At 36.4% G+C, this 27,743-nt stretch overlaps 1 protein-coding gene across 4 annotated transcripts in view; it reads right to left on the bottom strand.

The window, feature by feature from the left end:
* SLIT2 (slit guidance ligand 2) overlaps positions 1–27,743 on the bottom strand; it is a 370,015-nt gene that overhangs the window by 38,692 nt on the left and 303,580 nt on the right. For all 4 annotated transcript variants that reach the window (XM_025385835.1, XM_025385834.1, XM_025385836.1 and 1 more), the window contains 3 exons: positions 14,730–14,854; positions 14,501–14,598; positions 13,138–13,277 (listed from right to left, as the gene is read on the bottom strand). In XM_025385835.1, the coding sequence (XP_025241620.1) occupies positions 13,138–13,277; positions 14,501–14,598; positions 14,730–14,854 (363 nt within the window). The remainder of the gene's footprint in view (positions 1–13,137; positions 13,278–14,500; positions 14,599–14,729; positions 14,855–27,743) is intronic.

Genomic DNA, 27,743 nt, shown 5'->3' with positions numbered 1-27,743 from the left:
GAAGAGCGAAATTCTGTCTTTAAAAAAGAAAGAAAGAAAGAAAGAAAGAAAGAAAGAAAGAAAGAAAGAAAAGAGCACTTTGTCTCCATTGGAGGACGGCAGATTGCATAAGTGGGGATACACACGAGAGGTGACTGCTTATGCAGGGTAGGGGTGGGGTGGAGGTATACATGGCCCAAAGCTGTGTTTACGAAGCAAAACAGATGAGACTTTTTGATGGACTGGATAAGCATGGGGGAAAGAGAGAGGGGGAGTTGTCTAGGATGTCTATGATTCAGGTATGTATATTGGGAATTACCTTTTGGTGACATGGAGAACAGTGGAGGAAGAACAGGTTCTCTGGTGCAGACACAGAGTTTAAAATACAGTGAGGTGGTGTTAAGGATTCAATTGTGCCCCTCAAAGCAAAAACAAACAACAAAAAACTGGTGTGTTTGAGACCTCTGGTACCTCAGACTGTGACCTTATTTTGAGACAGAGTTTTCACTGAGGAGAGCAAGTTAAAGTCATTAGGGTAGGCCCTAATCCAATATGGCTGGTGTTATCAAAAAGGGAAACCTGGATACCAGGAAAGACAGCCATAGAGGAAGACGATATGAAAAACAGGGAGAAGCCAACTAGACAGGCCTGGAGAGACATTTCCCTCACAATCCTCTGCAGGAGTCAACACCATGGACACCTTGATTCCAGACCTCTAGCCTCCAGAACTGTAAGACAATAAAACTCTGCTGTTTAAGCCTCCAGTTTGCAGTAATTTGTTATGGCAGCCTTAGCAAAACAATACAGGTAGTAAATTCCAAATCACTGGAAGTTTATGGTGGGGAATAAAACTTTCAACTTACGCCACTATTTCTTCCTTTTTTTTTCTTTCATTTTTATGTCTCTTTCCTCTCATTTTATTTCATGTAGCTGTCTTCTCCTTTGTCTCAAGTTTTCTTTTAGTACTATGAGCTTCTCCAATAGTCAGTCTGTAATAAGCGGTGCACAAAGGAGAGGGAATGGCCCATGACAAGGCTCCCTGTGCTTCAAGAGAGTCAAGACGTAAGTGGAGCACAGTAGTGTAGATTAGCTCTACATGTGCTGCCGTGGCCAGAAGTCTCTCTGCAAAGCACTGTGAGTTGTGCTTGACTTGGACCAATCATCACTTACTCCTCTGTGGGAGGGGAGCTGGTGTTAGCAGTTAGGGCTTGCAGGACAGGCTATCCAAACAATAACAACAAGTCTTCTCTTCAAGGTCTTAGAGATGGCAAAGGCAAGAGAATCATAGACTACTGTGTCTTGCAGAAGAGAAAGTGAGTCGAATGCCTGTGCCATCAGTGTTTATGGTAAGTTTGCAGATGTGCTTGAACTTTGAATGACAGCTGCAATTATTAACTACTTGTGTGTGTGTGTATATATATATACATACACATATATAGATATACACATATATAATATATATACTATCATTAAATATAAAAATAATCCTGAAAGTGTTTTATTACTTTATATTATATCGGCCAGGCATGGTGGCTGATGCCTGTAATCCTAGCACTTTGGGAGGCCAAGGTGGGTGGATCACCTGAGGTCAACATGGTAAAACCCTGTCTCTACTAAAAATACAAAAAATAGCTGGGCATGGTGGTGCACATCTGTAATTCCAGCTACTTGGAAGGCTGAGGCAACAGAATCGCTTGAACCTGAGAGGCGGAGGTTGCAGTGAGCTGAGATCATGCCACTGTACTTCAGTCTGGGCCAGACACTGTCTCAAATATATATATATATATATATATATCTCAAATATAATATATATCATATATATGATATATATGAACCCAGGAGGTAGAGGAGATATATCATATATGATATATATCATATTCGAGATATATTATATTGTAATATATATTATATATATCATATATATATATTAGCTGGGCATGGTGGTGGGCACCCATAATCCCAGCTGCTCGGGAGGCTGAGGCAGGAGAATCGCTTCAACCCGGGTTGTGGGGAGGGTGTGTAGGTTGTAGTGAGCCGAGCTCATGCCACTTCACTCCAGCCTGGGCAAAGGAGTGGAACTCGTCTCAATATATATATAATGTCAAAACATCAAAGCTAATCATAAGTGGAGGATATTTGAGTTGATTTACATTTCCTGCATATCCTGTCAGATTTCTTAAATGTACTTTTTCTTTAAAATATACTGCTTTAACTCATTAAGCATTGTTGAAATTTCTTAACTATAGTAACTTTTTGACAAATGAATGAATAATGAAGATAGTATATGGTCCATGAGAGTTAACATTAAATGTTTCCTGAAATGAATAAGAATAATTTAAAAATAAATTTACTTATAATAGAATTAGTTTACATGTACTCTCTCAGAGTCAGGTTTTTTATTTCACCAACAAAAGCTGCTTTAGTGTAATTTTCATTATACATCTTGGGAGACATTTTTTTGTGCTAGATCTAGCAAATGATTGAAGGATGAGTATGACAAAGCTTTACCCTGGAGAAGTTACTATATGGAGAATTTAGAGAAATAAGATCAACATCTAATTTTCTACTGTCTGTTAAGTTCCCTTAATGATTGACATACGGGTAGCATCCTGGCCTAGAAACTGGGCTACATAAAATTATTTTTAATTATTATTAAAAACTATATTATACAGTTCTGAAATACATTATTACCCCTGAAGAGATCTGTTCTCTTTGCTAAATAAGCCGTGTTAATTACAGAGAGGAAAGTTTTGAAGAATTGTTGGCTGGGCTATTTTTTCTTTTCCCAGATGGAGTCTTGCTCTGTTGTCCAGTCTAAAGCGCAGTGGTCAATCTCAGCTCACTGTAAACTCTGCCTCCTGGGTTCCAGTAATTCTCCTGCCTCAGCCTCCTGAGTAGCTGGGATTACAGGTGTGGACCACCATGCCCAGCTGATTTTTTTTTTTTTTTTTTTTTGGTATTTTTAGTAGAGACGAGATTTCACCACCTTGGCCAGGCTGGTCTTGAACTCCTGACCTCGTGATCCGCCTGCCTCGGCCCCCCAAAGTGCCAGGGTTATAGGTGTGAGCCACTGTGCCCTGTCTTGGCTAGACTATTAATTGCTTTCTACCTACCAAGAAATCTGGGCAATGGGATATCTCATCTAGGCTTATTTAGTCCTCAAAGCCTGCTTATCAAAAAGGTGGAAGCCTGCTTATCAAAAAGGTGGATCATTTTGTCCCCTGATTAAGATTTCTGAAATTTTCTGACTCAAATCACTGTTAAAAATATTAATTTGTTAAAAATATTAATTTGTTTTACGCTAAATGGATGTTGAGTATCTCTATTTAATTTTCCCCAAAGTTAGCTTTTTAAATTCAAGTTGGGCATGTCTACAACAAAATAATTTTAGATAGCAGTACATGGTGTTGCTGGCACACATAACTCTTGCTACTGTTGCTACCTTCTGCTAATGTAACTAGATTAGCTGCTTCTCTCTTTGAAATAGATAAAAATCTGAGTCCATTCTTGATATCATAGATGTACGAAAGAGGTGGCAAGGGTACTGGAGCTGATATTGCAGCCCATGTTTATTCCTATTGTAACTTGTAACAAACTTTTTTTTTTAGAAGAAATAATTATTAATATTGGTAATAATGAAGGAGAAATTTAGGATGGCAATCTGGGTAACTGGACCAGAATTCTAGTGTGGAATGTAATCAGTCAAACTCAAGAAAGATTTGAATAAATGTACTAATTTTATTCTCTTTGAATTAACTCAGCAAGGGAAGATATCAAAATAAGCAACCGAGACTCCGTCTCAAAAAAAAAAAAAAAAAAAAAAAAAAAGCAACCTAATAGATAAAAAAATACGATTTAATTTCTTAAAAGTACGCGACTTGAGGGCATGGGATACCTTTATATTTATATTTTTGTATCTCTCCATTCCCACTGCATTCACTAGTCAATTGTCTGGCACAAATTAGGTGCTGGATAAAAAAATAGGAAAGATAGCACTTATTTGATTGCTTCTGGCAGGTAAATGCTTTTTAAATGTTAATGGAGACCCAGATCACATAAAGAACAATGTAAGGAAGCAAAGAGAGAATTAAAAAACTGGTAGCAGACTTGTGTTCTGAGATGCTAGCCCGAGGTGTGCCCTTGCAGGCTGGATGAGATGGGTAATCTGTTCACTTCCAGATATCCCTACTGCATTTTTATGCCGAACAGTTACCATTCCAATAAAGGATGGAGACTCTGAGCTCCATTATCAAGAAATTGCACTTGTCAGCACTTAAGTGGTACATTTGAGGAAGGTTAAGATGAATGGACCTGAATGTTTATCATTACCAAATTTTGTAAATTCGATCCAGTTCTGATTTTAAAAAGTATACATTTCCCGTTTGTTCTTTATTTATAGAAACAGAAACATTCTCTCTCCTCCTACAGACCATGAAGTGTGGCAGAGAGATTGATGATCTATAGCACAGGATAGATATAGCTGATGAGACTATGGGAGTCATCTCAGGGCAGCTTCATTAAGCTGGACCTGAAAGAAAAGTATATATGTTTTCTCCTCTTTTGCTAAACCAGACCAGCCCTATTTGTTACATTCTCAAGGTTATAATCCCAGGCACCACAGCACAATAACACAGGCAGATGCCCAGTAAGATGCATTAGCCATTAACAGATGTGATCTTTGTGTGCAATAGGTGTAAAATGGGACACGTACATCATCGGAGCACTGCCATAGAGAAACCTCGTGAGATAAAAGTTTATCAGAATTCAAAATAGGAAGGTTCAAGAAAATATGCTATAAACGTAGGTATTTAGACGTTTCAAAGAAGGGAAATCAGTTTTCGGTTCCTATTTTCGTTTTCTAAGTGGTATGAAATGAGTTGCTTGAGTCTGTCAGAGAGCTTGGTCAGTGTCCATATTCAGAAGGAGTGTTTTTCTTTACCTACAAACTAGTAAAGTAGCTATATTATATTATTAATGTTCTTGGGATATGAGAATTGATGGTTGTGTACTGAGAAATATTTGACCTGATCTGACCTTGCGGTAAAGAAGCAAAGCCAAAGCGTTTGCTCAGTAGATAAGCGTAACGTTTTATGGATTTCTGTATCACTTTCAATATTTAGCATGGTGTCCTGCATAAGATGTTTTCTCAATAAGCATCTGGCATATTTTTAAAGGGGGGAAAAAGAAAAAACTTACCTCTCCAAATAAACAAACACAAAATGAAGTGTTTTTCAGCATTTCCTTATTGGAACACTGAGGCTAAATAATATAGCCAATTCCAGCAACTACTGAAACTTCAGAAAATATTTAACTAAGTTTTCAAAATATTTTCAAACTTCATATTTCAAAATATTTCAAAATATTTAACTCAATTCAAATTAGATTGAATAAGACTTGGTTAGACTAAATTGTTGTTCTGGGCTCAGTGGGCACTGCCTATTAACTAAAGAGAAAACAAGATCTTTAAAACTTTTTTTGAGATGAAAGTGCATTTAAGAAAGTTTTGAAACGTTGGAGGATGAATACAAACCACATAATATCACTAGGCTGCCAAAGTATTCTCTCTAGTAAAAACAGACGGCAACTTACATTTCCCTTATTTGAGGCTCACAAGTATGTCAGCATCTATAATGACCTTGATATAAAGACCTTACACATCTCGAAGCAGAATTAAAAACAGAAGTCACTGTTACTAAGAGATCACGAAAATCTAAAAATATACACAAAATCTACAAATCCAGCTCAGCCAAATCCAAGAGCTCTTCAGCATTGTGTATTTCCTTATGTTTCAAAGTAGTGTATGGGGGCAAAGAGGACCAAAGACCTATCCCTAAATAAAATCTTTCTATATGAAGTGAGCGTACAAAGTAAAATTAAAAACAATAATAATAAAGACAGACAATTCTAAACAATATGGGGAGAGAAATTTCCATTCTATACATAATTTACCTTATGTAATTTTCTTTATAAAAAATTAGAATACAGAATTCCCATAAGAATTCTTCTGCCATGGGGAATGGCATCAACTATATCTGAACCATGTCACCGTAGTGACGATGGTTGGAATTAAATGATGCAAAATTTAAACCTGTCTTACAGGGCAGCCTTCAATATTTCTGGAGTATAGACATTTACCCATTCAAAGTGTTTTCCGATACATGGTTACATGTTATTCTCAAATGTCTATGTGAATGATACGACAGATATCATTGTCCCTGTTTCACAGAAGAAAAATAAAAGACTGGGAGGTGTCCCAGAGTTTATAAATATTCGTGCTGGGATGGGAAACCTGAACTTTTCCCCTTACCTACACAAACTAACCACCTGCCTTATGGGATAAAAGGTAGCCTAGTTCTCGGGGAGAATTTATTCATTAATTGTACAGGCCTTCATTCGGTGCTTTTTTCATGTCTAGATAAAATAGACGGCTTGGCTGCACTTGAATTTTGTGGGTACCGCTTTCCTTACATAAGGACAATTGTGCATAGTGAGCCGAAGAGACAGCAGGAGAGCAGAAGGAAAGCTTGTTTGGCATAAACCATGAATGAGAAATAAGCTATTGTGAGACAGAAAAGAAGCCGTGCCTGAAGAAGGCAGCAAGGCAGAAGGGACAGGCTCCAGCAGAGGCCCCCACCCCAAAGTGCATGCTCTGGGGCCAATGAGACATGGGTTTGCATCTGGGCCTCCACTTACAAGGTGCATATCCTTGAACAAGTGGTTTATCGTCGTTTCATAGAAGTTTTGGCCCACCTTTGTGTTGTTCACATAAACTACAGAGTTCTTTTAAATTAACAGCGCATCGACTAACGACGTACATTCTTCTTAAGAAAATTCCCCCAGGTGCTAGAAAAAATGGAAATTCTATTTCCAATTAAGTTTTGAATTAAAAACATAGAGAATGATTTGACTGCTTTTAAAAGCAAATTCAGTCAGCAGCAAATTCTTGGAAAATAAAAGGGAGCTTTTATAAACATAAGCATGAAATTTAGTCAACACATGAAACCACATGGTGATTTAAAACACTCGTACTGCCAAGATTGTTTCTAAGAGTATACACAACAATTTAAGGACATATTCCTGTGATGGAATAATTGCTATTATGTTTCTGAGATAGACTCAGCCCTTAGACATCCCTGACCAGGCCATCAATTGCTTAGTACTTGTAAAGAGAAAAGATGCCATTTGACCCAGGAGGGTATTAGATGCGTTAATCCCCAGAGAATAGCACATGTTATGTTGTTACATTCTAAAATATGAAACCATTTTCTTTTCATGTTTTTCAACTTAACTCTGCACACTGTAAGACTAAGTCAGCAAACACAGTAAATCATCCAAGCAATGCAACAGAGGAAATGAAACCCATAGCAAGAGAAGACAGAAAGACCTGCTATATGATAACCTCTGTCTTTTTTTTTTGTTGTTGTTGTTGTTGTTGTTTTTTTTTTTTTTTTTTTGAGACGGAGTCTCGCTCTGTCGCCCAGGCTGGAGTGCAGTGGCTGGATCTCAGCTCACTGCAAGCTCCACCTCCCGGGTTCACGCCATTCTCCTGCCTCAGCCTCCCGAGTAGCTGGGACTACAGGCGTCCGCCACCTCGCCCGGCTAGTTTTTTGTATTTTTTAGTAGAGACGGGGTTTCACCATGTTAACCAGGATGGTCTCGATCTCCTGACCTCGTGATCCGCCCGTCTCGGCCTCCCAAAGTGCTGGGATTACAGGCTTGAGCCACCGCGCCCGGCCGTTGTTGTTGTTGTTGTTGAGAGCAAGTCTCACTCTGTTGCCCAGGCTGGAGTGCAGTTGCGTAATCTCAGCTCACTGCAACCTCTGCCTCCTAGGTTCAAGTGATTCTCCTGCCTCAGCCTCCTAGGAGTGGCTGGGACTACAAGTGTGTGCCACAATGTCCTGCTCATTTTTGTATTTTTAGTAGAGACGGGTTTCACCATGTTGCCCAGGCTGGTCTCAAATTCCTGGGCTCAAAGGATCCACCTGCCTTGGCCTCCCAAAATGCTGGAATTACAGGAGTGAGTCACCATGCCCAGTCTATAATAACTTCTTTATTATCCTCATAATCCAACTGCAAATGCTTCAGATACAACTGGAACTATCAAGACAAGCACACATTGTGTTCCTTTTAGGACATTGTGCCTGCATTTCATACTTGAAGACTTTTAGTAAGCTGAATAATTAACAATCTAATGTAATTAGTTAAAACTCTGAGTCTTTAAGATAAAATGTCATAAATATTCCATGATGATTTCCCAGACACAGCTATCACTCTAATAATTCTACGGCTTACTTTTATGGGTCCTGGTGTATTTGGGGAGCTGGGTGGATCATATTGATGTCAATGATTAAATATGGCTTTTTTATGCTTAAACATACTGCCTAGTAGTCATGACATCCTGTAAGTCAACTTCTTAGGCTTTATAATATTTATTTCCTAAAGTGTTTCAATAAATGTATACACCTTCAAATATTTTTCATGTTTCATGTTACTAAAGATATCTGCTTAAAGTTATGGGAACAGTCTTTCTTACTTAAACATTTTTCTATCTGCAGCCTTATCTACAGTACTAAATAACTTATGTGGTTCATTCTAAAAGTAATACATGTTTGTGACATATTTAAAAAGTGGAAGCATACAGACAAGTAGAAAATTTAAAAAATTTATATTAGTCCCTTATTCTAGCCACCCCTTCTTCCCACTCAAAAAGTTTCTATTCGTTATCTTCTAACAATAGATAAATTGCATATCAGAGGCCCATTTTATAGTGTTTGGCATAGTGAGGTACAGATTAAAGATCTGAATGACTGATTTGACATATTGTTTTCAGATTTTATATTTTGTCAACATTCCTTTTTACCATGTACACACAGTGAAATCTACGTAACTTTACAAGAAAGAGGGAGACTAAAATGAAAATCGTAATAGACTTAAAAGGCAACTAACCTTTTTCCACCTCATTCAGATTAGCAGCTGGCAGCGACAAAGACAGAAGAGACAAAAGACTTTTTACATTGCAATACAACAGCAGAGCACAGGAAGCCAATGCGTAGCGTTCACAACAGAGAAGCAGGGGTGGGCGAGCGAGCTGAAGCAAGGCTTGGATTTCTTACCTACAGCCGGGCCACACGCACAAACATGGAGAAAATGAGGCAAAAGGTAAATGCTATCACAGGGAGCTAGAGGTCTGCGTCTAAACCAGGGGACGGAACAACCAGCACCTTTACTGTTTAAGATGGACACCGAATGGCTTGTGCATGGGCGTCAGAGATTTGGAAAACAAAGAGAAAATGGGTACACAATGGAAAATTTAAAGTGGTCTGAATATTTTCCACAAAATGTGTTCTAAGGCTTTACATGCCCAATTTGCATGGAGATGTTCATTTTATGGAATTTAAGTAATCCCATTAAGTGAAAGGAGGGCTTAAAATGTGATCAACTGTGTCATACTTGTATGTGGTCCTGTAAGAATAAGAATTAATTAAGACACACAGTCTTGATATAGCAGATCCAGGGTTCTGACTATTGGGAAATACACAAAGGCACATTTTTGAATTAAACACCTAAGTTAACACTAGAGCCTAAAAAAGGGGTCCATTTTTCTAAAAAACAGGGGTGCCATATTTATAGTTTTTATTTTTATAGGTGTTAGGTTTATGTAAGTTCAGGAATTCCTTGGACATTTAGCTCCAAGAAATGTCTTGTCTTTAGAAAGAAGATGATCATGATTTTTAAAAAATAACCACACAAAAAATCAAAACCAACAAAATCTCTCAAGCTACAATTAAAACCTTAGATTTAATTTTAAAATTGTTTGTTTTACAATTCCGAAGGCCTACTTTCTTAATAGTATAGGGATGTTAATTTAGATTCATAGTGAATTCAACTTTTCAAAGGTTAATCTTACCTAAAATATGCTAGTAATCGGCAGTCATGCATTACACAACTGGAAGCACAGATGATGAACTGGAGTATATGGAGAATGGTTTTGGTGACTAGGGTGGTGAAATTACAGCAAGATTTAGATAATAGAAAAACAGTATTTGTCCTTACAGTTTATGCTGTCAATCCCTGGAGCAGGGAAGAGCAGAGAATTTTCTCCTCTAAAAAATCAGTAACTACTTACTGTGCTATTTTGGTCGCACAGGGCTTAAATAAAGTTTAATAAATTCCCCATAGGTGGCTCATTTTATTTTAAACATTTCTAGTCATGTTTTGTAGTCTGTTCGTCACAACTTCTCTGTCAGATTGCTCACAGATCTCTGAATTTGTTTCCATTGACATTATGTCCGTTCTGACTCTTGATATAGGTGTCAAATATAAAAACTGTCACCATAATAATTTACAAGCCTTTTTTCTGTATGGCATTATTTGTTCCCATGAAACAGAGTTCACTTCTCATTGTATGCCTTTGGGATATAGAGTACAAAATTTTCAAAGGAAAAATGAACTTGTTACTAGGATGATTTTTAAACACTGACAACATTATTATGTTCCCTGAGCATAGCGGTGCTTCTGCTCCCAGATCTCATGCTCATTAATCAGATTCCAAACTCAAATTTAAAACCATATAATCACATTATAAGAAAATTCCTCCTTAACTTCAGACTTGGATGAAGCAGGATATAAAACTCTAGAGCTTCATTCCTACTTCCCATAATTAAAGGTCACTTATGTGTCAATGATTTCAAAATCTGCAGATGGTTGTTTGAAATTTTGTAAATGAGCTCATTTCATGTGTGCACAAAAATACTACAATTAATAGATAGTTATACATTTGCCCCATTTAGATATCTTCTCTCATGCCAAATTGTCAAACTCTTCACGGCCCACAAGACCCACTCCGAAGATAAAATGGTCGTATCTTCATGTTTTGTATGCCATGTACTTTCTGTTTAGTATTTTTGTTGATCCTTTGCCCAAATTAAGGCAAACTGACATTTGCAATAGTTATAAGTAAAAAGACTAAAACAGTCCCAGTTCTTGTGGAGAGCCAAATGGCTCTTGACAAATACTCATGGCAAGTTCCCAGATGACAGCTTTTATAGATGTCACATTTTGGCTGAAGAACGGTTTGGCTAAGCTTTAGGTATTTATGATATGTTTCAAAGAAAGAGATCTGACATAGTTGGGGAAGGGAGGCTTCATAACACTTCTCCATGGAAACTGCTCTGAACTGACCCTTAGAATAGGAGAAAACGTGTGTTCAAGAGGAGCAGGTGTAGAGAGGGAGCTGGGGAAATGAAGGGTGAGCAGCTAAGACAAAGACCCAAAAGAAATGGATAAGAATAAGGAATAGCAAATCAAAAGCCAAAGCAGGAGGACTCCTCCAAACCAACTCAAAAGAGTCCTCAACCACCTTCTAGAAATTTTATTGTCAAAAAGACATATAAGAACCTGATTGCAGTTGTGCTCCACAGCCTACGTTTTCATCAGGAAATACATATATATATATATTCCTAGTTCTGTGCTTAGGAAGGTATTGGTTAGGCAAAGTTTGCTTGAAATGCTTGGATCCAATTTGTCTGGTGGAGGGAGAGTGGGTTGGTTTAAGGAGGCCTCCAAAATTAACTGGGTTCTTAAGCCCTTTCTATAATGATCAAGAAAATGATGGAAAAAGAGAATTATTCTATTCTAAGAAGGTACCAGGTAGCAGATTTTAGTGCAAACATTGGGCTTCTTGGACAAGTCTAAATCAGCCCATCCAATGAAGTTAAATTCTCAGGGTAGCTCAAAGGGTTCCAGAATTTGTGGTCACAGGCTAATGTCAAGTTTCCGAGGTGTGATAATATTGGTAATATTAGTGTGAAAGTCAAAGCTACATAACACCTACATTCTTTCTAGATACTCTAGAAACTTGCATGTAAAATATCAAATAATGCTACAATTCCACCCACTAAGCAGACTAAAGTCTGTAGATATGTCCTATAAGACTTGGTAATACAGCATGTTCAAATTTCTACTGGAAACTTAGTATGCTATTACTGCTTTACATGATATCGGGTGCTTTATTGGTGCCAAAAAAATAAAAATTAAAAATAAGACCCTAGAAAAGGCAGCCTTCAGAGTCACTCAAACAGATTTGGGTTGCCAAAACAGAGCCTCATTATTCTACCTAGTATTTTCCCATCAAGAAAGGTACCTAGCAAAATTCAGTTTGGGTACTCCATAAAAGCTTCCATTTTAATCATTTTCCAAACAATCCCTGGGAAAATTTAATTATACAGATGTATGCCCATCTTTCATGTTGTGAGATGTTAACTCCAGTCACCTGCATTGTAATTTCATCCTGTGATTTTCTCACTAGGTATTAAATTATATGAAAATAGATATAATTAATGAAATGCACCCAGAAAATGAAAATAGCAACTTTAAGTAGAGTGACCAAAATTACTTCTCCATTTTTTTTCTTACAAATAAAATGTACAACATTCTTGTTTTTCCTTTGTCAATGTTAAGTGATTTATTAAAGGAAAAGGGGCATATCTATGAAGTTTCTAATTCAGAGCCACAAAAAAAATTTAAAAAAATCAATTCTGACAAAATAGACAAGTCATAAGCTTGGTGTTGACTTTAGAGCAAATTGGTTTGAATAGGGAAGAAGTTTAGCAATTAATAGTCTAATGAGATGTGTCATCCAAATAAACAAAAGTGTTAGAAAAAAGGTGATCGTCTCATAAGACTATCCAAAGTGCTCAGTATCTTCCTGACTTTTAATTTGAGGGACATGGGTTACTAGAGGCAAACACTCACTAGCAAAGACATAAGTATGAAGATGAATGATCCCAAATGCTTAATTATGTGTTGGCTATTAAATAAATGTCCTCTTTTCACACAGGTACTGGTGGTTGGTTTGCACAGGGAAAATGGTTTGTACAAAAATGCCATTTAATTGTGGGACTAAAAGCTTTAGGACAATAGCTTCTTTTATTACTGGATAACATGGCTTTATATGTTTGAACAGAGATTCCTGGGTCTTTTATTTGGTTAGCTGAAACTATCTTTAAGTCCTTACGTTATTTACATTACATCTGATTTTCCAGACACCTACCATTTATCAAATAATAAAATGATTTACTAAACATATATAACATAGTTCCAATGATGCTTTCAAACAGATATACTGATTGAAGGCAAACGATTTCCTGTTCTTTGTACCTGTATACTCAGGTGGGCAAAGGCATGTGTAGTTATTAATGCCATCGACACATGTAGAATTATTTTCACAGTCATTATCTTCACAATCATCAACGTTGAGTTCACAGTTTTCTCCTTCAAATCCATCAGCACAAATACACCTGAAAGCCAGAAGAAAAAGCAAAAAACATCTTTTTGCCGCATTTTCAAGTCATGTAGTCTAAATATTGAAAAAAGCATAATTACACTAATCAACCATAGAGCTTTTAACTACCAGAAATTGATTTTTTAAAATGCTTTTAAATGACATGTTGTAAACATCAATTTAAAGTAATATCCACCCAAGCAGAAACCATTCAAAAAATAAAATTTATGCTGGTTGCAAGAAGGCAAATGGTTCCATGGTCTTAAAAGTCAATAAACTCACTGTATTTGCAGGTCTAAAACACAAGCAGCTTTATTCCACAGCCCTAGATATCTTAATCTTGAGTTGTGCTCTAATAAAATAATTCAGACTTCTTTGCTCATAAATGAAGAGGAACTAGTTCTGATTTTTAAAATTACATATATATAATGTCCTTGATGTTTTGAAACAAAAATGAATCCGAAAATAAAATTTTTGTCTTCCTTGCAATTGCAAAATGTGAATGTTCTCTTTGTCTTAATAAATGCAATCCTTCCTCTGGCATAAAACAATCTTGAGTACGTATTGAATAATTTTTGAATAAGAGACAACTTCATAACAGAATGCAGAAGTCTATTTCTTCTAAAAAGTGAAATTCTAACAAGTTTTAGTAGTATATTAGCATTCTTATGTGATATTATTAGTGTCATTTAATAAAGAGCTCCAGTTCATAATTCATGAAGTACATCTGAAATAATTGTACCATATGATTAAAAAACTCCAGATTAAAATCATTCACAGCAAGTCTGTCTACTTATATTGTATCTCGGAAATAAATCATTAATTTTCTGTTTCAGTGGGACCTATATCTTATCATTACACACTCTGTTAAAGCAATAAGCAAAACAACAGATGAATATATGACTAGCAGTAGCAGACTAGTTGGCTATTAATTAGTATAATGGGGCCAATATTAATACTTTGTCTTGCCCTAATCTGACCTGATTAACCATAATGTGCATGTGTGTATGTTTGTAAATTAGTTTTGGTTTTGTAGCATCCTGAGCTGATAATACTGTAGTGTCTCTATTTAGTTTTTATATTGCAACATCTTCGAGAGGGACCCATACATAGTAAGTACTCTTTCTCCAGCATTCTTTGAAAAATACTGCTCTTTCATTTGAAAAGGAAAATGCATGTTGGCTTAGTGATCCTTGCTCCAATACTTCAGACACAGATGATCACAGACTAATGACCTACCAGAATCCATCTTCTTCTCCTTCTTTTAAGTGGCAAGTTCCTCCATGTTTACATGGGTTACTGATGCAGGCATGAATTGGGACATCACAGTCCTGCCCCTGGAGAAGAAGGGGCAAGTAAAGTCAACTAAAGCAGTTCTCGGCACATAGAGAAAGCACAGTAGAATAATAAAGGCACACCAAGAAAAGGTATGTTCTCAAACTGTGACTCTTAAAGTGCTTTTACTTACCTTGAAACCATATGGACAGGTGCATCGGTAAAAGTCAACTGGATCACTATTACATGTGCCATCATTTTTACAGGGATTTGATAGGCAGGGGTTACATTTAGCTAGAATATTGACATCCACAGGACCTGAAAATTAATTGAAATATATGAGCAACTGATGCTCTTCCAGTTTACTTATAATTACTTGTATGCCATAACGTGATGGTAAATTTTGTATAAAATTATTATTGGTCACATATCTATATGTGTCTCTCATCCATGACAAGCCAGAAATCAGCATCATCCTATGATGTTCAATAATGCAACACGAGGCCTTCTCAACTGGATGTACTGTGAGCCTCTCTGAGGTCAGTGTGGGACTCGGAGTTGGTATCTGACGTTAATGGTGCCAGTGACGCAGAGTCCCCTCATGGGCTGACTAGTTTATTTGGATGTTTTTCTTGGCCATTGTCTGTACTTTAACCTCCTCCTGCTTCATAGAAATGCCTGTTGTCAGTCCCAGAGAAGACTACGTGTGTGGCGTGGGGTGAGCAAATTTTATAAATAAGTAGAAATTCATCACTGTAATTAAAAACACAACACAATGCATCTGCCCAGGTAACATTGACTCAGTAGTACAACTTTTGTATAGGAGATACAAAACAGTGCCTCTTTATGCATATAGAAATAAACCAAAAGTGTAAGCTCCATTATAATCTCCCTCATTTCCTTTTGATTCGGTTTATTTGTTGGTTCATTTGCACAATACATGATGGGTGATGTTTCTGTATCTTCCTCTCCAAAAAGAAGACATCTTTGAAATGATCTTTACTTGCAATCTCATGTTTTGGAAGATATCTTTAAAAAACTTCAAGAGCCATGCAAGGTCTCGATTAAATGCATATTTAGCCACAGCCATTTTCCTTTGTTCACACACACTTACTGGACAAATGACTAACAACGTGGAAATTGTACTGTCCTCAATAAAAGTATCTTCCACCTACGCTACTTTGTGCATTGTGTGTGAGAGTTCACCACAATGCCTTTTGGCAAATGTGTCTGACAAGGACACTGATATCTTTATATGTAAAATACATACATTTCTTACTGTAAACATTAATTATATTTCACTCTGTAGTATAATCTCTCTTTAGTTTTTTGCCTTCACTGGAATAAGCAGCAATAATTCTAATTGCAAGTTTTATCACATGCAATTTCTAGCGAAGTTATCTGGATAATTGCATAGCAGCTCTGCACCCCCACCATTACTGCTCTAACCTTCTAAGGTACCTTCACCAAAAAGCTATATAACTTCTACTCACATAAACTACCTGCATCAAATTATTCTACAGATTAGAGCCCACGTTTGAGTTGTTGATCTACTGAAAGAAACTCATGTATATAAGACAACATGAATAAATATGGTCACCACAGAGATTCATTGTGTCTCTTCATATTCTTTACTCTGGGAAATACTAGTACATATTCAAGTAATGGTATTGAATTAAAATCCATGAAAATGATAGTGCCCTGTAGTGTTTAGTTTTTCTATCAATTAAAAAACGCCTGAAATGTATTGAAATTCTGGTTCTATTTTGCCATTAGGAGAAAGTTGACTGGTCCTAGGATGACCGTATTAAAGGAAAGAGTTGGTGCTTACTTCTTCTAGTGACCCCTCAGTCACTAGGAGAGACTGTGCCAGTGCTAATGTCCCCTACATTTTGTCTTGGTAACTAGAATAACTAAAGGAGTCTCTGTATCAATTTACAGCTGGGAAACTGCTGGCATTAATTCTGAAGTAAAGTGAGCTCCACAGAAATTTAATTTCTCTCCACCCCGCCCAATTTATTTATCAATTAAGGGCAAAAAACTTAGCTGTTCAGCACACTGCAGAAATGAATGGTGACAGTGAAAGCAGTTCGTTAAATGAGCATAATACCTAACGACAAATGGTTTTGAGCTTGCTAAAGTTATATATGCGTCAGCAAGAGGAAAGAAAATAGCTCATTGCTAGTGGATCCCTTAACCAGTTTACAGGAAAGAACCTAACTCAGAACAAAGGCGTAGGATGAAACGGTGAAGAAATGTATGCCAGCAAAACAGCAAGTCAGCAAATGCAACGACTCTAAGCATTTATCTGGCCACATCCCAAGGTCTTGAGAAAAAATGTATTTTGGCTTGTTACTATGCTTTCAACCTTGTAAGGCTATGGCTTAAATAAAAGGAGTTGAGGGTTGGCAGTTTGTAAGTTCATCCTGTGGAATGTGATACGTTCCAAAAATGATGTCTGAGTAATTAGATGACAAATTAAGAGATTGTCTTAGGGAAGAAAATGGAATACATTTTGAAGAATTTAATCGAGTATACTGGCAGCATCACTGCCTGGCTGAAACAGTCCGTGTCCATTTTACCACATAGTGGAGATTTATATAATAAATGTCCACTGGACCATATCTGATTAATAATCACTACCTAATTTCCTTGCATTTTATTCAAGACCAAATTTGGTTTTCCATAGAGATAATTATGCTGAATTATTTTTATATCTGGAATTTGTTATGGGAGATTGTTGCCCCCTCATATATGTTCAGTTTAGCTAAAAAAAAAAAAAAAAAAAAAAAAAAAATCAAGATAACAAGCATTCTCATACACCCAGGACTCTTTTAACACTTTCTTAAACTTGCTGAACTGATTGTGGCACAGGGTTTGGGAACAGAGCAAAATAATTGAGTTCTAATTTCTTCAGGTTGGTAAAGTTCATGACTATCAACTTTACCAATGGTAAAGTTAGCTATCATTCTATTTGCTTCTCGTTTTTCATATCTTTTTAAACCCAGTTATTCAACGATCACTTCTTATTTCTAGTACTTGAGTTTGAGTAAAAGATGTTTGTAAGTCAAACAAATTCCACATAGCAGCATCCTCTGATATCTCTAAGGGTCTAAAAATGATATAATTTCTTTTCCTATTTTATGTAGCTTGTAATTCTCCTTAATCAAAAATCCTTTTCGGAATGTGATTTTTACATCTACCTGGTTTATCTAAATCAGCTTGTTTCTATAGTCTAATCTCTTGAAATGATATTCCTTGCATCTGGCTCTCCTCCCATTCATCTTCCTGTCCATATTTTGCTCTTCTAAGTCCATCTTCTGTCTTCTATTTGCATCCAACTTGTGATTCATTTTCTATCCACTACACTTTCTCAGAGCTCCTCTCCTGCAATCTTCTTGTTCAAGGAGAATGACAACTTTAATCTGTTTATACAATAAGGAGATGATATCAGAGCTAAAGAGAGATGCCAAATAAAGTCATCATAAAATGGGGGAAGAGTTAAGTACAGCTCTCCACGAGCAAATCAACACTTGGCAGAATTTTGCACATGTGATTAGTCCTAGGTGAAACGAAGATGTCCATAATACGTAGAAATCTTGGGCACAGAATCTGTGTCAAGCAGGGAATCTAGTGAGATCAAGGACAACATTACGGCAAGTACTGACACTCTTTCTTAGACTTCTAGAGAGTTGGAGTAGGTAGGAGGAACAAAAAGTGTTTTATTTAAAAGGAGAAAGGCAGTCATTTTCTTGTTTGTCCAAATTTCAACAAAGACAAAGGCAAATGAGATCTTGCTGTTTACCTATTCATCACAGGCTCCCTGAGAACCTTCTATATGTGCTACGAGCTGCTCAAATTTGGGGAAACTACAGGGACTATTATGAAACCCATGGGAAATAGAAATGGGCACCAGGTACAACACTGAGAGTTAATGACTTTATGCTGTTAAGGCATGTAACTGTGATTTGCAAAGCAGGTGTGGCCAAGCACCAGAAATAACAGTACAACTTTAAGAAACGGAAGAGGTTCTCTGTGTTCTTTCATGGCTGCTTGGTAAAGAACTGCGATCTTTAAGCTTTTCTCCTTTCTAAAGCTAACTGGTTCCAAGAAACGTTAACATATTGTTAACAAATTAGCCTTCATGAGATGTGTGCCACAGAGGGGAAAGGAAATGTAGCTTCAGGGATAAAGATCTTTACTAATGTCACTGAAATGAAGGAGAACAGTCTAAGCAAACCGGATTGATTTAAGATTTGGTCGTGATTAAGAGAGCACTATAGTATTAGCTACATGGGTGGAGGTGTGGTTAGCTTAATAATTCAAAGGGAAAATGAGAAGAAAGTTTGGTTAACAATCTGTCTCTGTCAGTTACTTTAATCTTTAATGGAAGAACTGTCGGACCTCAAATCCATTAAAGCTTGTAGGCAGACTTGCTTACTTGACTCAAATCACTAGTTATGCACCTGACACCACTATTGCTACCCAGTGAGTTCTGCATCTCATTTTGATTTATTACCAAAAGCTCCAGACAAAAACTTCTAGCTGCATTCTAGAATCTGCCTTCATTCTGGCATCCCTTAGAAATATGGGTCAAATAACAAAATCCTCTAGTACTGCCCTTGTATCAAGTCAGAGGTACATCAAAGGCAACTCAGGGAAACATACTGGGGATATTTGTCGGGTATAATTTAACTAAAAGAAGGTTTTTATTTAAAACCAATGCTTTTACGCTCCACTTGCAATTACATTATGGCATTTCTCAAGTATTATTAATAATACCAAATGCATATTTGTTGCCAACATTCCATCATTAATTTATCAAATATTTACTGAGCATCTACACTGTGCCAGGCACTAGGCCAGGTTTTAAGAGACCAAAGACAAGTGAAATGCCTGAATTTCTGAAAAAACTTACAGTTTAGCAGTAGTGACATACAGGTATCAATTACAGAGTGGATGTGGGGAATGAGAATGCATGTCTTAGTATATGTGTTTTAAGTTTCTGCAAGCCATCATGGGAGAAGAATCCACTAAGTGAATGGAAATATGAATGTGAAGTTCTTTAGAAAAGCCATGGCTAGAAATTTAAAGGTATGGATTGAAATCTACTGAGAACTTAATAGGGCTAAAGATAGAACATGTCTACATGAAAAAGTGGGTGGAAAAATAAAAGGAATGAGGAAGCCAAGAGATTTTAGAGGAAGGAGAAGTGGCCACCAGTGTCGAAGATGTAAAGAGAGCAAATAAAGGTAACTAAAAAGAAGCCACTGAAATTGGCAAGATAGAAGGCACTGGTGTTCTAGTTTCAGTGGAGGGGTGGAGATGATCTCCAGATGATAGAGGTTAAAATCCTGTAAATTTGCATTGCAAAATAGTTAACTAAAAACACAAAGGCTAAATTACTACACCTTTTGGATTAGCAGGCTTGGCCATTTGCAACACTTACATGTGACTTTGGGCCACTAAATGAACTTCCTGAGTCAAAATTAAATAGAAAGGGCAATAATTATTTTATAAAATCTTTGCATCAGAGAGAATATGGATGTAAAACATGTAAGAACAGAGCATTAATTGCTAGTTCTCTTTAGCTATTAAAAACAAATGTCTGTTCAGTTTTTCCCAGTGTTTTAAGTTTTAAAAACTATAATAAAAGAGCCCCCCCCCTTTTTAAATGGTACTTTTAGCAGATTACCATATCCAAACCTGAATGCTCTCTTTAGCCAATAAGCAAATCAAAACCTCCAAAATCTAAGGTAATTTCCAAGATAATCACTATGTACAAGTAATACTAAATCTGAAAATATAAAAAAGATTTGACCAAGTTCTAAATAATGCTTCAAAACTGATCTGACTTGTGAATTTTTCATTGCTGTAGTTAGGCCTGAATTATTTAATCACCTTCATACTTAATTAAATGACTAAGGGCAATATCAATAATTTTGAGAAACAGAACAAAAGCTCTCACTCAAGCCTATCAAAAACTCCTCCAAAATGGAAAATGTTGATCTTGCTAAGAAAAACAATAATATTACAATGTTATTGCTGAGAGTTGTGATGTTTTTCACAGGAATTCCAGAATCTAGAGCATTCCTAACATATAAAATTAGAGGAAGAGATCAACCATGGCATGCTAAATATTCATTATTGTGGGTTCTGTCAAGGTTTCAGGTTTCTTCGACATTTCAGTTGGCCTTTACAAATGAAGTAATGAGGTACTTCAGCACCATATCCTGGCCTTTCTTTTGAGCTCATGGCTACCAGATCCCTGCCCATTTGGGCCTCCTCCCCACTCTGTGTTATATTCCATTTGGTTCACAAGAAGCATTTCCTGTTGGCCTCTTGGACCTGACAGTATCAGTTACAATTCCATAGTCATTTGGTATGGATATATTATTAGCATCTTATACATATTTCTATCACCAGACTTCCATACCGTTTTTTAGAATTACCTATTTAAAAGTATCTATCAGTAGAATATCAGCTCCATGAGAACAGAGGTTTTACTCTGAATTGTTTATTGTTGTATTCTTACCACCCAGACATAGTGCGGTGTACATTGTACGAACTTGAATAATATTTGTTTAATGAATGAAGAAATATATCATTCATCTCCATTAGCCCGTTCACTCTTCAGCACATGTAAGTCATCTCCATGTGATTGTTCACTCTTCAGCACATGTAAGTATTTAATAAATGTCTTTCAAATAAAAAAATAATAATTTAGTTGCTCCATAGCTAAAACTTCCTGAACCAAGAGAAATAAAGGGAATATTAGAAATTAACAATGTTCCACTTTCCACACTGACTTTCTCAATGACTATCTGGAGAGGACAAAAGCTGTTTTATTGCAGACTGCTTAATCACTCTGATGTCATCTTATATTTAAAAGATGAGGACAGGACATTTGGGTTATAAAGACAAGTCATGGCCATCTGCTTCCCACTCAGGAATGCTCTATCTGGGTATTAATTAAATATGATCTGATAATCAGTTTCTTCCTGTTCATTTATTTCTGTTATGTGTCAAAATGATGAGAGTTTATATAAAGAAAACACTTTTTTCTTTATTAAAATAATTAATGACTCAAAATAACAGCATGGCATGGCATCCTCTAGTAGAAAAAAATCATTTAAATTGTATTTAAATATAGCTATGTAACCACGTATTCAATTAAAAAATTCATCTTCCTGCTATATTTTGAAATTATACATTGACAAACCTTAATATTGAGAGTTTGTACTTACATAATGTTCATGAATAAAATAAAAATACATTAGACTGGCATAACGAGAGGGAAAGTTAAGTTAAAATATGTAAACCTCAATTATAAAACGTTTAAAGAAACATTATATTGTTGCTTTAAAACTCATAAAGCATATATGCTTAATAGTATAGTACTCAGTGGATTTCCTTGAATGAATTATTTTAATTAATAGGTTAAAATACTTGGCTTTCTACCAATCTATTTTTGTAAGTAAATATTTCTAGTAAAGCTTTTGAGGGTAGTTCAGAATTTTCATTTTCTAAGTATGTTTCAATAATAGGGTGGCAATCTTATTTACACTGAAAATTTATTTTGAAAATACTTTTATTGAAAACTATAAAATAAACTTTAGCAGTAAGCTTTGGAATCAGAGTCAAGGTTCAAATTCTGACTCCAATCAGCAGCTGAGTGATTTTTAAAAATTGCTTAGTGACTCTAAAATACATATCTCAAATGGGGAAATGATAGTTTTCACTATAAGAATGGTGGAAAGATTAAAAGAGATAAAAATCTATGTAAAGTACTCAGAATTAGGTAAACTACTCAATAGAACTTAGCTATTATTGTTATTATTATTTGTAATGGTAGTCGTATTGGCAACGATCCAGTCTACATTGTCATAAACCTTGAACTAGCAGAGTCTTCATTAATAGGACAATGAAACTTCAAAATAGTTTGACAAATGCTGAAACAAATGCTGGCAAAGGTCACTGTAAGTTTCAGTGCCTATCACTCTAAAATTCAGTTACAGAAAAACTGAGTAAACTCTAAAGTCTTCTAAAGGCAACTGCGATTATATTGATTGAGCCTTGAATGTCTACACTGCTTGCCAACTGGCTTACACCCATGCTGTTTGCTATTTAAGGTATACCTTGAAATACATGCAATCTATTGATCTTATAGTTTAGTGAATATTACACTGAACTTCCACAGTTGAAATGATAAATTTAGGCTTTATATCATCTGACAATTAACAAATTTCAGCTCAACTGCTTTGCTGGCCCTGGAACAGGTCCAGAAGTTTCCTACAGTGCAAGCTCTGCTCCCATAGTTATGCCCACCTGTGGCATTATCCTCACACTTGTCTGCCTGTCCACCTATGTCATTAAATCTTCACAGCCCTCCTTCTTTTACGCAAATGATTCCTCTGAGTTCTTGTAGCAACTACACCATCCACTATGGTAGCCACCAGAGATGCATATATATTTCAGTTTAAATATAAATAAAATAAAATAACGATTATTTTTCTCAATTGCATTAGCCATATTGTAAGTGCTCTATAATCTTATGTAACCAGTGGCTACCATATTGAATAGCACAGATTTGGAACATTTCCATTAGTATACAAAGTTGTATTGGGCAGTGCTGAAAAGAGCTAATTTTCCCTCAAACACATTTCCATTAATGCTACATTAAGCACATGAGATTCTAGAGTCAATAAATGAAAAAAAAAAGCTCAAGTTAGTCAGATAATAAATACTGAGTTACACAAAGATGTATGCACGTATGAATGTATGTACAGGCAGACCTTGGAGATATTGTGGGTTTCGTTCCAGACTACTTCAATGAAGTGAATATTACAATAAAGACAGTTAAACAAAGTTTTTGGTTTGCCAGTGCATATAAAAGTTATTTTTAACTATACTGTTATTAAGTATAAGTATTAAGTGTGTCTTAAAATGCAATACCTTAATTATAAAATATTTTACTGCTAAAAAATGTGAATTATCATTCGAAACTTCAGTTAGTTGTAATATTTTTGCTAGCCAAGGTTCTTGCCTTGGAGTTAGTGACTGGTAAGACTGATCAGGGTATGGTTACTGAAGGTTGGGGTGGCTGTAGCAATTCCTTAAAACAAGACAACAATGAATTTTGCTGCCTCGATTGACTCTTCCTTTCACCAAAATATTTCTCTGTACTATGTGATGCTGTTTGATAGCCTTTTATCCACAGTAGAACATTTTTTCAAAATTGGAGTAAATCCTCTCAAACTCTGCCACTGTGTTATCAATTAAGTTTACAGAATATTCTAAATCCTTTGTGGTTATTTCAACAATGTTTACAGCTTCTTCACCAGGAGTGGACTTCATCTCAACAAACCACTTTGCTCATCCGTAAGAAGCATCTCCTTTTTTGTGGAAGTTCTGTCATGAGATTGCAGCAATTCAGTCACATCTTCAGGCTCCACTTCTAATTCTAATCTCTTGCTATTTCTACCACATCTGTAGTTACCTAGTCTATTGAAGTTTTCAACTCTTCGAAGTCATCTATGCAGATTGGAATCAACTTCTTCCAAACTCCTGTTAATATTGATATTTTGCCCTCCTCTCATGAATCACAAATGTTCTTAATGGCATCTAGAATGGTGAATCTTTTCCAGAAGGATTTCAATGTAATATGCCCAAATCCATCAGAAGAACCACTATGTACAGCTGCTGTAACCTTACAAAATGTATTTCTGAAATAATGAGACTTGAAAATCAAAACTATTCCTTTATCCATGGGCTGCAGAATGGATATTGCATCAGCAGGCATATAAACATCATTCTCCTTGTGTATTTCCATCAGAGCTCTTGGGTGACTAGGTGCATCGTGAAGAAGCAGTAGTATGTTGAAAGAAATCATTCTGAGCAATAGGTCTCAAGAATGGGCTTAGGAAACCATGCTGTAAACAGATGTGCGGTCATCCAGGCTCTGCTGTTCCATTTGGAGAGCATAAGCAGAGCAGATTTACCGTAATTATCAAGGGTTCTAGGATTTTCAGAATGGTAAATGAGCATTGGCTTCAACTTCTTAGCCCCTAACAAGAGAGTTAGCCTGTCCTCTGAAACTTTGAAGCCAGGCACTGACTTCTCCTCTTTAGCTATGAAAGACCTAGATGACATCTGCTTCCAATAAAGTCTGTTTCATCTACATGGAAAATCTGTTGTTTAATAGTGTCAACACCTTCATCAATTATCTTACATCTTCTGGGTAACTTGCTGCAGCTTCTACATCAGTATTGGAGCTTCACCTTGCACTTTCATGTTACAGAGAAGGCTTGTTTCCTTAAACCTCACGAATCAACCTCTGCTACCTTCCAGCTTTTCTTCTGCAGCTTCCTCACCTCTCTGAGCCTTCATAAAAACAAAAAGAGCAGGAGCCTTGCTCTAGATTAGGGTTTTGTTTAAGGGAATGCTGTGGCTGGTTTGATCTTCTATTTGGATCACTAACACTTTCTCCATATCAGCAATAAGGCTGTTTCATTTTCTTATCATTGGTCTGTTTGCCGGAGTAACACTTCTAATTTCCTTCAAGAACTTTTGCTTTGTATTCACAACTTGGCTAACTGTTTGGCCCAAGAGGCTTAGCTTTGGGTCTATCTCGGCTTTCAACATGGCCTTCCTTGCTACACTTTTTGTTGTTGTTGTTGTTGCTAATTTCTAGCTTTTGATTTAAACTGAGAGATGTGAGACTCTTTCTTTCACTTGAACACCTAGAGACCACTGTAGTGTTATGAGTGGTCTAATTTCAATATTGTTGGGTCTCAGGGAATTGGGATTCCCAAGGTGAGAGAGAGAGACAGGGGACTTGTCTTGGGCTTCTGAGGGCATTTCACAAATTAATGTAAACTGTGATGCTCTAAGAGTGGAATACAAATATGCAACTTTTCTCAGATTTGTGTTACAATTTTTTTTTCAAGAAATAGCTCCAGGGAATTATAAACTTTAAGAAATACAGATAAGCATTAGCATCATTAAAAATAAAGTATGAGTATCACTGGGCACAGAAAGGTGTAACAGAATCAGTTTGCAGTTTCTCAACTTCCCCATGTAATTTACCTAATAATGTGCTGAAGAGAAGGTTTTATGCCAGTTCTACCTTCCTTGCCTCCCCTTTGACAATCGTCTCTCTCCCACTTTACGAAAGAATGATATACTTCTCAGCCTACCAGAAACTTATCCTGGTGCACTGTCCCAATAAAGAGCTAGGATCGTAAAAGAACAATTATTGCAAAAATTCTTGCAATCAATGCAAATAATCCCAGAGAGGCACTGCAATAACATTTCACTTTCAACTTTAAATAAAATATTGATAAACAAGTATGTAGTTTCAATCAGTGATGCACCAGTATTAACAGCAATAATTCAATTCAAAGAAGATGTAAAAACTTACAGACTTTTGGTGGCAGGAAATTTTAAAATTTCAATTACATACTTTTTTTGGAGCAAAAAGTGATACAATTTTCTGATGTATTGAAAATAGGAATTCAAGGAGAAACTACAGTTTAAGGAAAAAAATGCAATGTATTAAGAAGAATCTTGTTTTTTTCTCTTATAAAATTAGCTTTGGTATTTAGATAACACCAGATACATTTTAAAAAATCACTGAAGAGTTTTGTTTTAAAATGTCAATATTTACAATGTGCTGCAAATTACCTTTTGCAAACATTTACCACTATGAAATACATTAGAGGCCAAATTAAAAATGTTGAGGGTGTGTATAGGTTTTGAAAATTACTTTTTTATTAATAAATTATGAAGTGTCCTACATCACCATTTTTTGGTGTTTTGAAATGTTATAACAATACAGTCAACAGCTAACATATTGAATGTTTCTGCGTGTGAGACAGTCTTTTATCTGTATTATCTAATCTTAACAAAATCCTTTCAGACTATAACCATCACCACCTTTGCTTACAATGAGGAAACCGAGGCACAGACTAGTAAAGTAATTAAACTACAGTTACCTAGTACCAAAAAGTGAAGCTGGGATTTGGCTCCAACCAGGCTGGGCTTCAGAGCTCACACTGCAACCCACGGCACAGTATTACCTACTTAAGTATGTTTTTCCTCCATAAATATTCAAATGTTGAAAGCTTATCTTTTCAGTTAAGTTTTCAAGTCATGGAAGGCAAGGCCATACCATAAAGTTCTCTATGCTCTATAACACCTAGGATTGAGTTTTGCACATAAAACATGCTTAATCAACATTTTCTGATTAGACATTTAACATTTTCAAGAATTTCTCTCCTCCATCTAATAATCATGAATGACCCTCTTAAAATATACACAATCTGGCTGGGCGTGGTGGCTCACACCTGTAATCCCAGGACTTTGGGAGGGGGGGCGGATCACGAGGTCAGGAGTTCAAGACCAGCCTGGCCAACATGGCAAAACCCCGTCTCTACTAAAAATACAAAAATTAGCTGGGTATGTTGGCACTTGCCTGTAATCCCAGCTACTTGGGAGGCTGAGGCAGGAGAATTGCTTGAACTGGGACCCGGGAGGTGGAGGTTGCAGTGAGCTGAGATTGTGCCACTGCACTCCAGCCTGGGCTAGAGAGGGAGACTCCATCTCAAAAAACAAAAACGAAAACAAAAACAAAACAAACAAACAAAACAAAAGCCCCCCCAAATCCCACAATCTAAGTATAATAGTAAACTTTATCCCACTATTTATAAGGAACCTAAATCTATATAGTTGACTACCATCAGTGGAAATATTCACACAACAACTTTAGTAGTGGTTATCTCTATGTATGCTGATTAATGGTTAATTTTATTTCTTCTTGCAGAAAATAAATTGTTTCTTATTATTTGTATTTTCCTATTTAGGGGCACGTATTATTCTTGTAATAAAAAAAGAAAATAATATTTGTTATTCTGACAATATTTAGAATTCATGAATACATCAAACAAAAGGAAAAGAAAGGGATATAAACAAGCAAGAAAGAAGAACATCAACACAGGAAGGCTGCAGCACATGAGGCGAGTCAGAAGGTTTGGGCTGAACACTCGGGAGGGCCTGTTTCTCCTTACCTGGAATGAGGAAGCCACAGGGCCCTGGCAGCCCTAGGAGCAGGGCACATGTTCAGACAGGGCAAAAGCAAAACATTTGACTTGTTAGAGGCTATGACAGGAATTTCCAGAAATTGTGAACTCTACATTTTTGATACATT

This window comes from Theropithecus gelada, chromosome 5, assembly GCF_003255815.1.
Source record: "Theropithecus gelada isolate Dixy chromosome 5, Tgel_1.0, whole genome shotgun sequence".
Classification (NCBI taxonomy): domain Eukaryota; kingdom Metazoa; phylum Chordata; class Mammalia; order Primates; family Cercopithecidae; genus Theropithecus; species Theropithecus gelada.
The sequence above is the reverse complement of the archived record's forward strand: the minus strand, read 5'-3'. Positions and strand labels throughout refer to the sequence as shown.